Source organism: Myotis daubentonii, chromosome 14 (genome assembly GCF_963259705.1).
Source record: "Myotis daubentonii chromosome 14, mMyoDau2.1, whole genome shotgun sequence".
Taxonomy (NCBI): domain Eukaryota; kingdom Metazoa; phylum Chordata; class Mammalia; order Chiroptera; family Vespertilionidae; genus Myotis; species Myotis daubentonii.
The window spans coordinates 37,584,594-37,597,862 of NC_081853.1; the positions used below are offsets into that span (position 1 = coordinate 37,584,594).

Below are 13,269 nucleotides of genomic sequence, written 5' to 3' on the forward strand. Positions count from 1 at the left end.
ACTTGGACACAATGAAGCTTGCTCAAGGAATTTTACCATAGCCGCCAGCAATAGGACTGGTGTGAGCGGGCGATGGGTGGCATTGGGGGAGCCATGTGGAAGATCACCCAGACAAATCTTTTCCAAGACATGCCATCTTTCCTGAAAACAATGGTACTCACTCCATCATGACCGTGATTGTGTACTGACATGTGCTATTTTTAGGGGGTGGAGAGGGTATTAAAATGTCCTATTAGCAGAATTAGGGCTGCCAAGATTAAAGGGCCTAAGAATTTTGTTAGTATTGTTGATTTCTTCCACACACTCATCAATTCCTTGAGAAAGTTATTGCGTAAGTTAGATTATTGGGAATGGGAAAAATCATATTTGCAATCCAATTTCTCCTTTCCCTCCCAAAATTAAATTTCATACCTCTGACATCTGTTGTGTTGGGCTGGTTTAAAAAAAAAAAAAAAGAAGTCTCTCTGTTCTAAATTTTCTTTAACATATGAAAAAAGAGGAAGATACAGTTTTCTTAAAAACTTCATAGCATACTAGTGTCTATTTGTCTTATTTTTAATACATGAATCTTATGTCTATTCTAATTCAAATTCCTTTTGCTCAAATTATTTCCCTAAACTCTAGGGAACAAGAATGTTTAAAAGTTTCCTCACTTAATAAAATATCTGAAAACTTTTCAATCAATTTTAAGTCTGCAGCAAACCTGCTGCCTTCATAGTAGTTCAGCTGTGCTTTAAAAGTAAATAGTACTTTTGAAAACTGAATTCGGAGTTTTCTGTGATCCCATTTCACAGTATCCTAAGTAGAAGCTCAAAACGCTAAAGCAACCCAGTTGACTACCAATGAGCTTACCATGGCCTAGGACACTGGCAGGAAAAGAATGGGCCATTTCAGAACCAAGTTTTAAGGAATTCGGATACCCCTATTAACATCGAGGAAACCTTAAAAAAAGGAAGCAAGATATAAAGTGAATAGAAAAAGAAAATAATCAGAAACTGCAACACTGGCCTCCAACCTTCCCATGACCATTAGCACACCCTAATTTTGTATCTTGGAAATTGTGTTTAAATTCCAGGTGTTTTATTCATATTTTCTGCATGAACCGAGTTAACATATATTCCATTTACAACTTTTAAAAAATACGTTGCTTATTAAGGAATATTTATACAAAAGGTCCCTTTTTCCTTATTTTGTTATTAATGGCCTTTAAAAATATGTGTACATTAGCTTAAAAAAAGCGTTGCCATAAGTGAAGTACTGTGGAATAAATGCAGATGAATCCACTTTCTAAGCACATAACTGCTAGAGGCGGGATTTATGTTTTTGCCAGTGAGTCTTTAGACCGTCCTGCTGTTTACTAAGCAAAATGTTAACCCCAAACAGGTTATGATCTTCATAGTTAAACTTTAAAAAAGAGCATGTGTTTGTGATCTAAATTTACAGCATTTCGAGTGACTTTTCTTTTCAATTGCTCTTTTAAGAATCAGTATGAAGATGCACCTAACCAAGAGGACCACCTTTGACTCTGGATAGTTACTCCACATAAGCAGACAAACCCTACCATGTCATACCATACAAACAATTTTAATTGTGTAGTTACAGTCAATAACCACTTCCTAATCAGAATATTTCTGCATAAAGAAAATTGTGATACACTTATAAAAACAGCCAGCTGTAACAAAATAGCTGGTGTTTTCATAGCCATAAACTCATAAAAAAGAAATACACCTTTATACAGAAATTTTATACAGATGTAGCTTTAAAATTGATTGTAAACCAAAGGAAGACACATTGCAAACATCAATTATTTTCACATTAATTGCATAATTTTCTAAGGTGATCTATTAGTTTTATTTACCTAAGCTTATTTGCATGATAGTAAAAATTGCATACAACAATAAGAGTGAAGCTTATAGTATGAATTGCTTGGATAACATAGAGCACTTTTTATAGGCAACTGTGTAAAGCACATTTTCTCTATTTAAAACTTTTAAGACACTTTGTTTTACTGCCCATCAAAATACATTTATAAATAGAAAAGAATCAGTATGGTAACAAGAGAAGCAATATTACATTTAACGGAAACTTCCAAAAAATTAATTACAACATGATGCTGCAGGATCTACAAATAAATAATGAGGACTAAACTGTGTTTCACATTTTCTTTTCATTTAAAAAAAAAAATCATGTAACAATGAGAATGAAAAAAAAAAATTACAGTGAACTTTTATTTCCAAAATAAAAACAAATTTGAATTACGGCAGTGCCATATAATACAAGGCATTTGTTGGCATATGTCATCTTTAAACTGCATTCCACAGTCTATAGTTCTTTTGTAACATACAATAGAGTAACAAACTTTTTTTTTTTTTCTTTTAAAATAAGGGGCGAGTTTCCAAAGATCAGTGTGGAGTGTTACAGAAATAATGAAAGGAAGGAAATCATAATCACAGAAGTTATAATGCTTGTTTGAGGCTCCAGAATAATAATAATTTTTTTTTTAAAAAAAAATCACTGGTATCATGCTGACGGGGTACACACCTCGGTGCGTTCCCGAGAACACAAATCTGAACTTTTAATACCAAACAATCCTCAATGCTTCACCTGGGGCTGCCGAGCAGTTTGTAAATCAGAGCAAAACATTTAGTGCAGTCTGCATTATCCCTTCTCAACTTTCCTGTTTGTGCAAGTTTCTGAAGATTCATTGGCCAAACCATGAACAACAAAGGTTTCTGAGCGCATACAGGTGGGTTTTCATTGTGTTAGTAAATACCAGTGGCACTGCTGAAGGAAAGTAACACTTGATGTCTCAGTCTTTCAAGTCGGCGTTAATGTCCGTGTTCCCTTCCACCGCTAGCTCGTCTTCCAGCTTCACCGAGAAAAGGGTGTTCGCGTTCTTGTCTTGCACACCCTCTTCTAAATCCTTAAGCAGCTCCTCCTCTTTGTATTCGGCCACGTCCACCTCCAGGCCGGAGTTGTCCTTCAGTTTGCCGTGGTGCTTGAGATAGTACCGCTGGTTCTGAAAGAACTTGATGATGGTGAACTTGGGCAGGTCCAGCTGGGCGGACAGAGTCTGGATGGCCTCCTCGTCCGGGTACAGGCCGACGTCTTGGATGAAACTCTGGAGGATCCCCAGGGCCTCCACGGAGATCTTTGTGCGCGGCCGCGTCTTCTGGCGGGTGTCGTCCTCGGCCTCGGCCGGGGAGGCCACGGTGGGCTGCCGCGGGGGGAGCCGGGGGCCGGCGGGCTGCTGCGCCTGCGGCTGCGGGGGTGGCGGCGCAGGCTGCTGGGGCTGCGGCTGCGGCGGCTGCGGGAGAAGGAACAAGCGGACAGTCAGACTGCGCCCTCCCGGGTGCGCGCGAGGCAGCTAGAACTACGGAGCGCATGGTTGGGGGTGAGCCCACGCCTGGCTTCTTGGAGGGGGACAAGGGCTCAGGCCCACAGGCAGGCCAGCGGAAGGACCCACAGCATTCGGAAAAATATCAAAATGATAGGCACTAGGAAGGAAGGACTTGGGTTTGGGGGGCTACTGGGCCTCCTTCTCAGAGGTCACCGGAGCCTCCCTAACCTTGATTTTCATTTTCTGTCTGCGCCAGGAGTTTGCACATTATGGGAAGGCAAGCAAAGCCAATTATGATATAAATAATTAAGATTTAAAAGGAAGATCGAGAAGGATTTCAAAGGCATTTTCGAAAGGTGAGGTACAGAGCCATGCAAGAAATGTGTTTTGCCTATGTCATCGCGTAGGTAAAACATGGAGCAGGATTCGAAAGTTGTATTTAAATTGCAATCAAAATGGCTAGCCCTCCCCTCTTCTTCAGCATTCTCTCTTAGAAGTCCTAAGAATTTTTGAGAGGCTGATGTTTGTGAAATTCCTACCAGACAGTCCTGACTTCATGCACAATGTCTTACCAAAAGGCACTAGGCTGACACTGCAAGTTTTTTTTCCTTACGGAAAAATAAAGGTCCAATCCGCCGCTAGCGAATTGTTTTGTCTGTGGTGAATTTGGATGTGATTAGGATTGAAAGTGTACACAGACACTTTTTCATGATTAGTACCTGTATGTGTGCTGTGATTTCCCTACACAATTATACATTACAAATGTGCGATACATGCACGTAACTGTACTCGCTACCCCACACCTCCTATCAGCAAAGCAAATCAGCCCGAGTGAGCGGCAAAATATCAGAACATTCATACGGTGCCTACGCAGTTCCTTTTACCCCCTAAGAAGCAATTTTTTAAAAAACGATTTACATTTTCAAACAAGTCCTACTCTTATTACTTAATGTATATCTTCCTCTTTTTTTGTTTTCGCTAAACAGTTTTTCAGGCTTTCGGGATTATTTTAGTGCTTGATATCCTCAGGGATTCTCTTTTTCAATTTATCTTGAATACATACTCAGGGATATTTTTCCTAGTGGATGGATAACCCTGTTATTGTTTTTAGCTACATATGTATTTTTCCCCAGCAATACTCAGAAATAATGCAGGTGGATTCACCAAAGATATTAGGATTTTAGGACTCTGGAAGGCAACGGCATTTTTCCTTAAAGGAGAAGTTCCCCTTAAATTCAACAAAAACAAGTTATACAGCTCAAGTTCAATTTCAACATACTTCCTACGCAACTGAGGCCTTACGAGTGCCTACAAAACACCTGACCCCAGAGTTTTCCAATCTCAATTCATAGGGGAGTTCCCTCAGTCGGGTGAATGGAGACGAGTCCCATGACATGGCAGCTAAGTACAAGGCTGAGTCTGTTGGCACAGTGGTCTCAGCCCACCACCATGGTCAGGTTGTCCTTTAAAAGTCTGAATATCCCGACCAAGGGAGCAGGTCTTTAAGCCACCCCCTGTCTGTGTCCCTCTCTTTCTGGCAAAGGGAACTTGTGCCCGCTCACCTGAGGAGCAGCACTGAGCCACGGTGCAGGGGTCAGCAGGCCTGGCAAGAAAACGCCTCTAGACTCTCCTTTCCCAAGGGTGGTGGGAGAGGGGCTCTAAAGGAAAGACAAACAGACATGACTCGCCCCTAACCTGTGCTCTGTGAGGGTGTAGGGCATGGGGTGGGCAAACTTTTTGACTCGAGGGCCACAATGGGTTCTTAAACTGGACAGGAGGGCCGGAACAAAAGCATGGATGGAGTGTTTGTGTGAACTACTATAAATTCAAAGTAAACATCATTACATAAAAGGGTACGGTCTTTTTTTTCAATAGTTTTATTCATTTCAAAACGGGCCGGATCTGGCCCGCGGGCCGTAGTTTGCCCACGGCTGGTGTAGGGAGACAGCTGCAAGGTGAAGGAAGGGCCAAGGAGTCGGGAGCAAGATTCCGTTTAGGTTTGCCTCCCCACTTCCTTTTGGACAGAAGCCGATGTATAAAATTGTGATTCTACAAAATCCCCCTACAGAAAACAGCAATCATTCCTTTCCTTGGGTGCAGTTCAGGTATTAGTTTTTTGTATGTTTTTTTTTTTTAAGGTGGTGTGTTTTAAATTCTGATTTAAAAAAGAAAATTATGAAGCTCATACACACAAAACAACCCAATTCTAACAAAGACTCACTTGCCAAACAGGAAGTGTAAAAGGGGGTTCCTGCCACTTTGGGGGTGGGGAGTGAAGGAAGAGGAACACAAAACACATGTTGGAAAAAGTGTTAATTTTCCTCTCATCCCCCTGAGCAAGACAGCAGTGTATCACTATCGCTTGCTAAAAAGCCCGGGTGTAGACTGCTGGGAAGGAGAGAAACGCTAATTTCCCTGCTAAGTTTAAAGCTCTGTTTACTTAGTGCTATCTTGAATTGGCCAAGGTAAACGAACCTGAATCTGCTCTGCTGGAACGTGGATGATGTGGGGCGGCCTGTCGCCATGGTGATGTACCGCGTTGCTCTCCTGTTCATATATGGCATCGCGTTCTTGCTGGGGAAGACTGAGGAACCTTCGGATCATGGAGAGGTTCTCCCACAGGGTCCTGTTTTCTGGAGAAGGATCTTCTTTCCAGCGTAACAGCTCACACAACCACCCCTTAGAGACAAGGGAATAATAGGTCAGCTCATGTGGGCGGGCGGGGGGGGGGGGGGGAGACTGACAATTTCCATTAGGAGCTTAAAATGGAAAGACCCTGTGAAGTTAATTTTTTTCATAAGCTCAAAATACTCCAATCTGCTTTAAACAATTTTGTTAAGCCTCTGAGAAGAGCTGTGGTTGTCAAAAAGACAGGCTCTGTTTCCAATAAACGTTCAGACTGGCATCTTAAAAGAGGGTAATATTTTTCAGACTCCAAGGGCAAGACCCATTTACCCGGGGCTTTGTGATATGTGAGAAACAGGAGAAAAGCCAAACTGGGTGCGCCTGAGCCTTGCCCAACCTTCTTGTCTGATGAGTGTGACCACCTGCGGTCCTGCGAGTATTTAAGGAGAGGTAGGACAGACTTTTAGAATAATTATTTAAAAAGGATTTCGTAAGTTTGGAATTTTTGTATTAGAAAGGAACTTAGGTATGAATATTTGTGTGTGTGTAAAATAGATAAGGGATGTGTGCAACTGTGTAAGAACGTTGTCCACTATATAAAGCAAAATGATTATACACTGGGCATTCGGAGAATTCTCAAGGAAGAACTTTCCAGAGAGATAGCGCGGAGTCCTGCTTTTCTGCCTGCTGCAGGATACACGTGTGATTTGTCAAGCAACCATTTTAACAGGTTTCCTGAGCAAAGAGTGAACTATCAGATTATCAAGAACTGAGTGGTCTAACACAGCCCATTGTCCAACATTTTCTAATCACCATCTCAAACCTCCTTTATCTGGGCTGCCATGATGGACATAAGGAGAAAGGTCTTGGAGTCATCTCACCTGGAGATGCCTGGACAGTTACTCCACTTCCTCCCTGGCCCCCTCGCCCAGGGTGGCCATGCCTGGCTGCCCCAGTGGTTCAAAGTCTCTGTACCTTCAATTTACGGCTGTTTTCCATAGAGGGATTTATTCTCTAGAGATGACCTTATCTCCCCTTTACTTGTGACCCCTTTTTCCCTATCCTCCTTGCTCCTTCCAAGTCCCTCACCAAATCACGTGCACCCGACTCCCCACCTCAGGTCCTGCTTTAGGGAATGCGGCGTAAGACACAGGGGCTTCTTGAAAATTTCAACTAAATCAGTTCGATATGAATGGATCAAGTACATTTTCTTTATTATCTGATTTTTAGAACTAGCCAAGGAGAAGGTATTTTTGTCTTTTGTTTTGCTGGTTGTGTTTTTTTGTTGTTGTTGTTTGTTTGTTTTTAATGTTACCTTTGGAGTGAGAATGGTATGGCTCTTCCTCCCTTTCTTCTCAGCCTGAACCACTGGGGAGAGAATTCCCTTTCCAATTGCAATATATAGTGAGAAGAAGCAAGGTACACTCTCCCCAAAATGGCCTATTTGAGAGATTTTAGAGAGAACTGCGACATTAGCTTCCCAAGGCCCATCTATGAACCAGCCAAGGGTGACTGCTGCTAACCCACAGGAGACCTACCAATTTTTCTGAGAGAGCTTTGATTCTCTACTCAACAGGTCTTTTAATTAAACAAATATGTACATGGGGACAGTCATGTAATCATGCACTCATTCAATGCTACCGAACACATAATAATTCCAGGCTAAAAGAGTAGGCAGTAAACTGAAGATGTGCCTAAAAGAATATTAGCTAAATGAAAAATAAGAATGCTGATAACAGTGTCATTGAACACACTTCTCTTCTAACCTTCGCCATCCTATGTTTATTTCCAGAATAATACGGTATGTCATATTTTAGCTCTATGTTTGTACATTATTGACTAGAAAACTATATTCCAGTATTTGAAATATTTGAGACCCTGAAGATGATTATTTAGTGCTTCCTAGCAAATATTTGCTGTCTAGAGTAAGCCACGAAAATATATTTTCCTACATCTAAGCTATTTCTTTACACTTTACCTCTAAGTTTTCATGCTGTGATGGTTTTAGATGTATCTTCCCGTAAGTTGGAATATTAACTACTAGAGGCCTGGTGCATGAAATTCATGCACTGGTAGGATCCCTAGCCGGCCGGGGCCTTCCTCCCTTCCCCTGGCTGGCCCGCCCCCTGGTCAAACTACGGTCGCGGGGACAATTTGCATACTATGCTTTTATTATATAGTATGCTACTTTCCTCCTCCTTGTGTTCATTCTTTGGCTATGTCAATTGACACCTGCCCCCATGCCTAAACACAGCAAATACTACAATTTTATTTATCTTTCAAGAGATGTTAGAAGGTTCATGAAGATGCTGTTTTGGGTTTTTTTACTTACTAGTAGCTAGTCTTACATTATTGCAGTAAGTGCTCAACATTGAGATTCTAAGAATTAAAAAAACACACACTAATGCTTGCAACTAAAAATTGCTAAAAGTTAAATTAAGAACGATTCATGTAAGAAAAGCTTCTTGGAGAGAGCTGAAAACTCCAATAATTTTCAAATCCTTTAGAAACTTTTTCATGCCGAGATCAGTTAGCACTTGCATATATATGTGAAAAAAAAAACATGTGGATCACAGATGTTCTCTGGAAAAGAAAATCATTAGTTCTTTTAAAATGGCTAATAATGATAGCTAATTCCTAAACAATCACATTCACGCTGGTTTCACAAATATTTCAGAAAAAGAGCCCCGACTCATTCAACAAATATTTGCTCATATTGTCACTTGTGTGTCTCTATACTTACGAGACAGACCCTTATTTTTATTAATTGCCTATGACTAACATAACATTTCCAGTAGTTTGCTATTAACCTCTGCCCTTAAATAATACTTCTAATTCCTTATCTAAAAATAATTTGATGAATTATAAGTCTGAAGCATGTCTCTGCTAGCCTTTCAAGAAACACGGTCATTTAAAGAGACTGAAATCAGATGCTTCTTAGAAAAATATTTAACAGTGCAGCTGGGAACTGTTAGTTCTACAAGGATATTCCAAAAAAACAAAGGGGGGGGGGGTTCTTTCCTTGATGTGCGTATCTCTTAAAAAGTAATGGAAAACAGATATTCTGACATGCCAGTTCTCTGTCAGCAGAGAAAATAATTTGGCTCATCCCCAATTCACACCGGCAAAGTAAGATTAATGTTTTCTAATACTATTTAAATGCCTTGGAATATTCTGACTACCTCAAAATCTATGGATTGAGATTCTATTAATGATGACAGTAATCTAATCTGTGTTTTGCAGAAAGTGGCTGAAAAAGCCAAATGCTTTCTAACCTTTTTCTAGATCACTTTTCCGTAAGTGTTATTGTTAGAGCATATAAATTTGGGAAGAAAATGAACATGTCAGAATATCTGTAATATTTAGCAAATAAAAAATATTGATTCCCCTAAGCACTATATAGGTTTTTAAATGATAAATTTATAGATTTACTTGGTAGAGGGGAGACAAGGAATGAAATGCAGCACTAGGTTGCAAAATGTGAACATAATTACATTTTTAAGAGAAGTCTCTGAGACTTGAGATATTAAAAGACCATAGGCCGGGGTAGGAAACTACTCTCAAAATTAAATTCAATGACAACTGTTCCAAACAGTGGAAAAGAGAGAAGATGAAAAGCCTTCAAATAATGATACCGATCCATTCTCAGGAAACCAAAATGGCACAAGGAACAACCTACACTTTAAATGTAGTAAATTTGCCAAGCAACATTACACTGCATATAAAAAGGGCAAAATATAAACAGTAGCCACATGTAAATAAATTAGTAAAACTTTCAGGATGTTACTACTTTTCAAACTGACAAAGTTTAATTTGACACCTTCTGTTCTAAACCCTTTGTTTCTATTCAAAATCACGCCTTGAGCTGTTGCTATCAATCACAGAGCTCCCCCCTATTACTTAAAAAAACTGGCATGGACCCTGAATAAGCTGAAAATGCCATGCAGATGAATTCTGAGATAATATGTTCAAACCTGTTATATACAACACAAATCCTGTAAAGTTATGTATTGTAAACCTACATTTATTGAGAACTAAAAGTCTTAAATCCATCTGCCACAAAGGAAATACTGTTATGTACTTTATAGTAACCAAGAACCATCTGCAAATGTCTAGCCACCGTAAGCAAGAAAATGGTGCAATGGATGCTAATGCTAAGACTGCACGGAATAACATTCTTTTGACTGGATTTGGTTAGGGGTCTATTAAAGAAATATAAAATCAAGGGGGAAAAAAGGAAGAAAAGGAAGAGAGAAAATGCAGAGTGACTGCCAAACCAGTACTGCAAAAAAGCAAAACAAACTCAATGACAACACAATAGCAATTTATTATGGTCCATGAAGCACACGACTGTATGCTCATTTTAAAGGAAAAATTAGCAGTTCTAAACTCAATATTCTAATGATGTGCTTTACTGACAGAATCTTGTTGTACCACATTTAAATAAAAATCCTGGCACCTTCCTCTCTCAGCTGCTAATTTCCAACCAAACTCAACCTCTGATTTCCATTCTAGTCAGAACAGTTACTTCAAGTCAATTCACTTCTAACATTTTAACGGATAAGGGGTGCACGATGATTTTCATGTAGTCAGGAAAGGAACCTCATTTCACAAATGAATTTATTGTACCTATAGCATCCCACACATAAAAAGAGAAACCTTTCAAGGCCTGGCCTGTGATAAAGCTGGGAGCATGCAACACAGTTAGTTTTCCAGGGGAAAATAGACTTCCCATATTCTCTGAGGAAAAAAGTCATTTAATACAATATACAGATATGTTTATATGATCATTCTATACATATACATTTGAACCCAAGAGCTTTAAAAAGAGAAAGAAAATGACAAATAATTCTTGCTACAACTAAGAAGGAAAATACATTTAAAAAACAGAATGGTAATTTGAGTTCTAAAAAGCAAAACATTTTATAGTCTGTATTTACTCCCCCCTCCCAATCTTTTATGTGTTATTTGCAGAAGTATTTCTTTCCAATCTCTTGGGTTCATCGCATAATAATATATGATATTAAAAGAAATCAATCTAAATAGGGAGGTATTTGATACAAACATTTTAGTGGAAAGCATGAATTACATTTTAGCAAGTAGTAGGAACAAGGATTAAGTACATAATCCATTAAACAGTACTTCTAGCACACAAAAAAATCAGCATTGTAGACTAAACTGCACCAGGCATTTTGAATGAGTACATTCTGAACAACAACTAACTATAAAGCTAGCAAATTATCATTCAGCAAATAATGTTCCACTTTTAAAAGAACCTGTAAGTGTTACTTATGCTAATGAAGACAGTTTTTAATCTGCCCACAAACATGCTAATAGAGGGCAATTTTTTTTTTTTTTTACAAAGCTGTCGGCACTCAAGGGTAATTTCATATCAATGTTCTATACGCTTGGGGGGGGGGGTGGCGCGGTGGTCTGGGTTCTAATAGAGTTACTAATTCTTTCACCTTTAGAATAAAGGTTTAAAGATACCACAAAAGGGACCAATGATGTTTAAGCCACCCCTTTAACATTCCAGAAGAATTCCATTTTCACACTTTTTATGCTTTATACACGCTCTGCCTCAAATGTAGTGTTAAAATATACAACTTCTTCAGGGGCCCCAACATAGACACACAAGGCCTAATGGAGGTACAACCCCACTTCCAGGCCCAAGGCCCGGAGGCTTCACACACGAACTTTAACCTGTTTTGGAGAACAATCATAACACTTTGAACAGTGAGAAACAAAACAGTGGCAAAGCAATACTGAAAGCATTTTAAATTATTTACTAGGTTAAAAGGGTGAAATGATACTTTAAATACATCAAATTTCATCATCTAGGCCATTTTTTGGTGGCAAAGTGGTATTGATCTTTCCAAATGCTTAAAATTAACTATTTTCCAGAAGGTCATTATTTGATTAAAGGCATTAAAGTTGAGGGCAAGAAGCGATGCACTTTTTCTTCTTCCCCATTCAAATCATCATGTAATTTAATAAAAGCCATCCCATCATGTCCCGTAATAAAAACGCTTCTCTTAAGATATTGTTCTTTACCTAACATATTAACCTTTAAATGCTATGAAGTTCTTTAGAAGAAAACCTTTGCAAAAGCAGATCATTCTATAACATAATGAGAGGCCAACCTATTAACATTAATAAAGATACATGTTCTCCTCTGTGGAATTAGCAGGAAATACATGAATCTTTCTCTCCAGTTTAATAACTCTACACTGTGTATTGCAAAGAGAATTTCAGCAGGTCTGCAAGCAACTTTTTCTGCTTTGTTAACACTGGTCTTATTACAGAAAACCCGGGAAATAAATTTGAACAGAGAAGTACTAGTAAATGCATTTCCCATTCTGAAAGTAGCACATTAACATCCCCATTATTCAAAGATGGGTTTTAAAAAAAATGTATTTAAAGAATATAAATATATATATATATATGTGTGTGTGTGTGTGTGTGTGTGTTATATATATGTATATGTATACACACACACACACATATACATAGAGAGATGTGATTCCTAGAGAAAGCACATATATATTACATTATATATATATATATATATATATATATATATATATATATATATATTCAAATATATTTATTTTCAAAGTATGGTTTCTAATACTTGTATTTGCTAAAAAGAAAGAAAATCATGTACTCTCTTAAATTATTACTGTTTTTAAACTTCTAAACTATTTCTGTTTTAAACTCTCTCCAGACTCCACAGTTTATGTAAGGGACTATATATCTTAGCCAAAAATCTGTGGGTTTCCATATTGTGGTAATAAGAGGACATAAAACGGCTCTCCACACATTTCTCATTTGAGTAAAGTTTTGCCATTTTGTTTTTCATAGATTAAAAAACATATCTACCAGAGTTTCTGGAGGTTTGTTATAAAAAAGAAACGCTTATACAATCTGGGTGAAAGCTCCCTTTAAAATTTAGCGAATTTAGAAGGAATATTCAGAATCATTAGCAAATCGTATGTTTTTCAATTTTGCTTAAAATTGAAGCCAAAAGAAGAAAATCATTCATCTGCCATGGTTTTTCTTTTCTACCTTCTCACAGCCACTGACTTTGGGGCACACATAAATATGGAGGCTTTGCTTTCTTTTGCTATAAACTGTGCCATAGCAAGATGATCAGATGACAATCTGGTCAGAGTAGATAAAAATGGTTCTTGCTTAAAACATTTTTCAGGCAAGGAGAATCTCATGTTTAAAGAATATTTTCAGGAGGGAGAATCTGAGAAGTGAATGAAGATAAAAGTATGACATTCTCAACAACGTATTAA

At 38.5% G+C, this 13,269-nt stretch overlaps 1 protein-coding gene across 6 annotated transcripts in view; it reads right to left on the minus strand.

Annotated features, from left to right (window-relative positions):
* Positions 1-641: 641 nt before the first annotated feature.
* The window catches only part of SATB1 (SATB homeobox 1), a 101,729-nt gene continuing 89,101 nt past the window's right edge, over positions 642-13,269 (minus strand). For 5 of the 6 annotated variants that reach the window (XM_059664057.1, XM_059664059.1, XM_059664056.1 and 2 more), the window contains 3 exons: positions 5,816-6,019; positions 4,903-4,998; positions 642-3,307 (listed from right to left, as the gene is read on the minus strand). In XM_059664057.1, coding sequence (XP_059520040.1) covers positions 2,810-3,307; positions 4,903-4,998; positions 5,816-6,019 — 798 coding nt within the window. In that variant the 3' untranslated portion in view covers positions 642-2,809. The remainder of the gene's footprint in view (positions 3,308-4,902; positions 4,999-5,815; positions 6,020-13,269) is intronic. The other variant, XM_059664058.1, reaches the window with a different exon arrangement.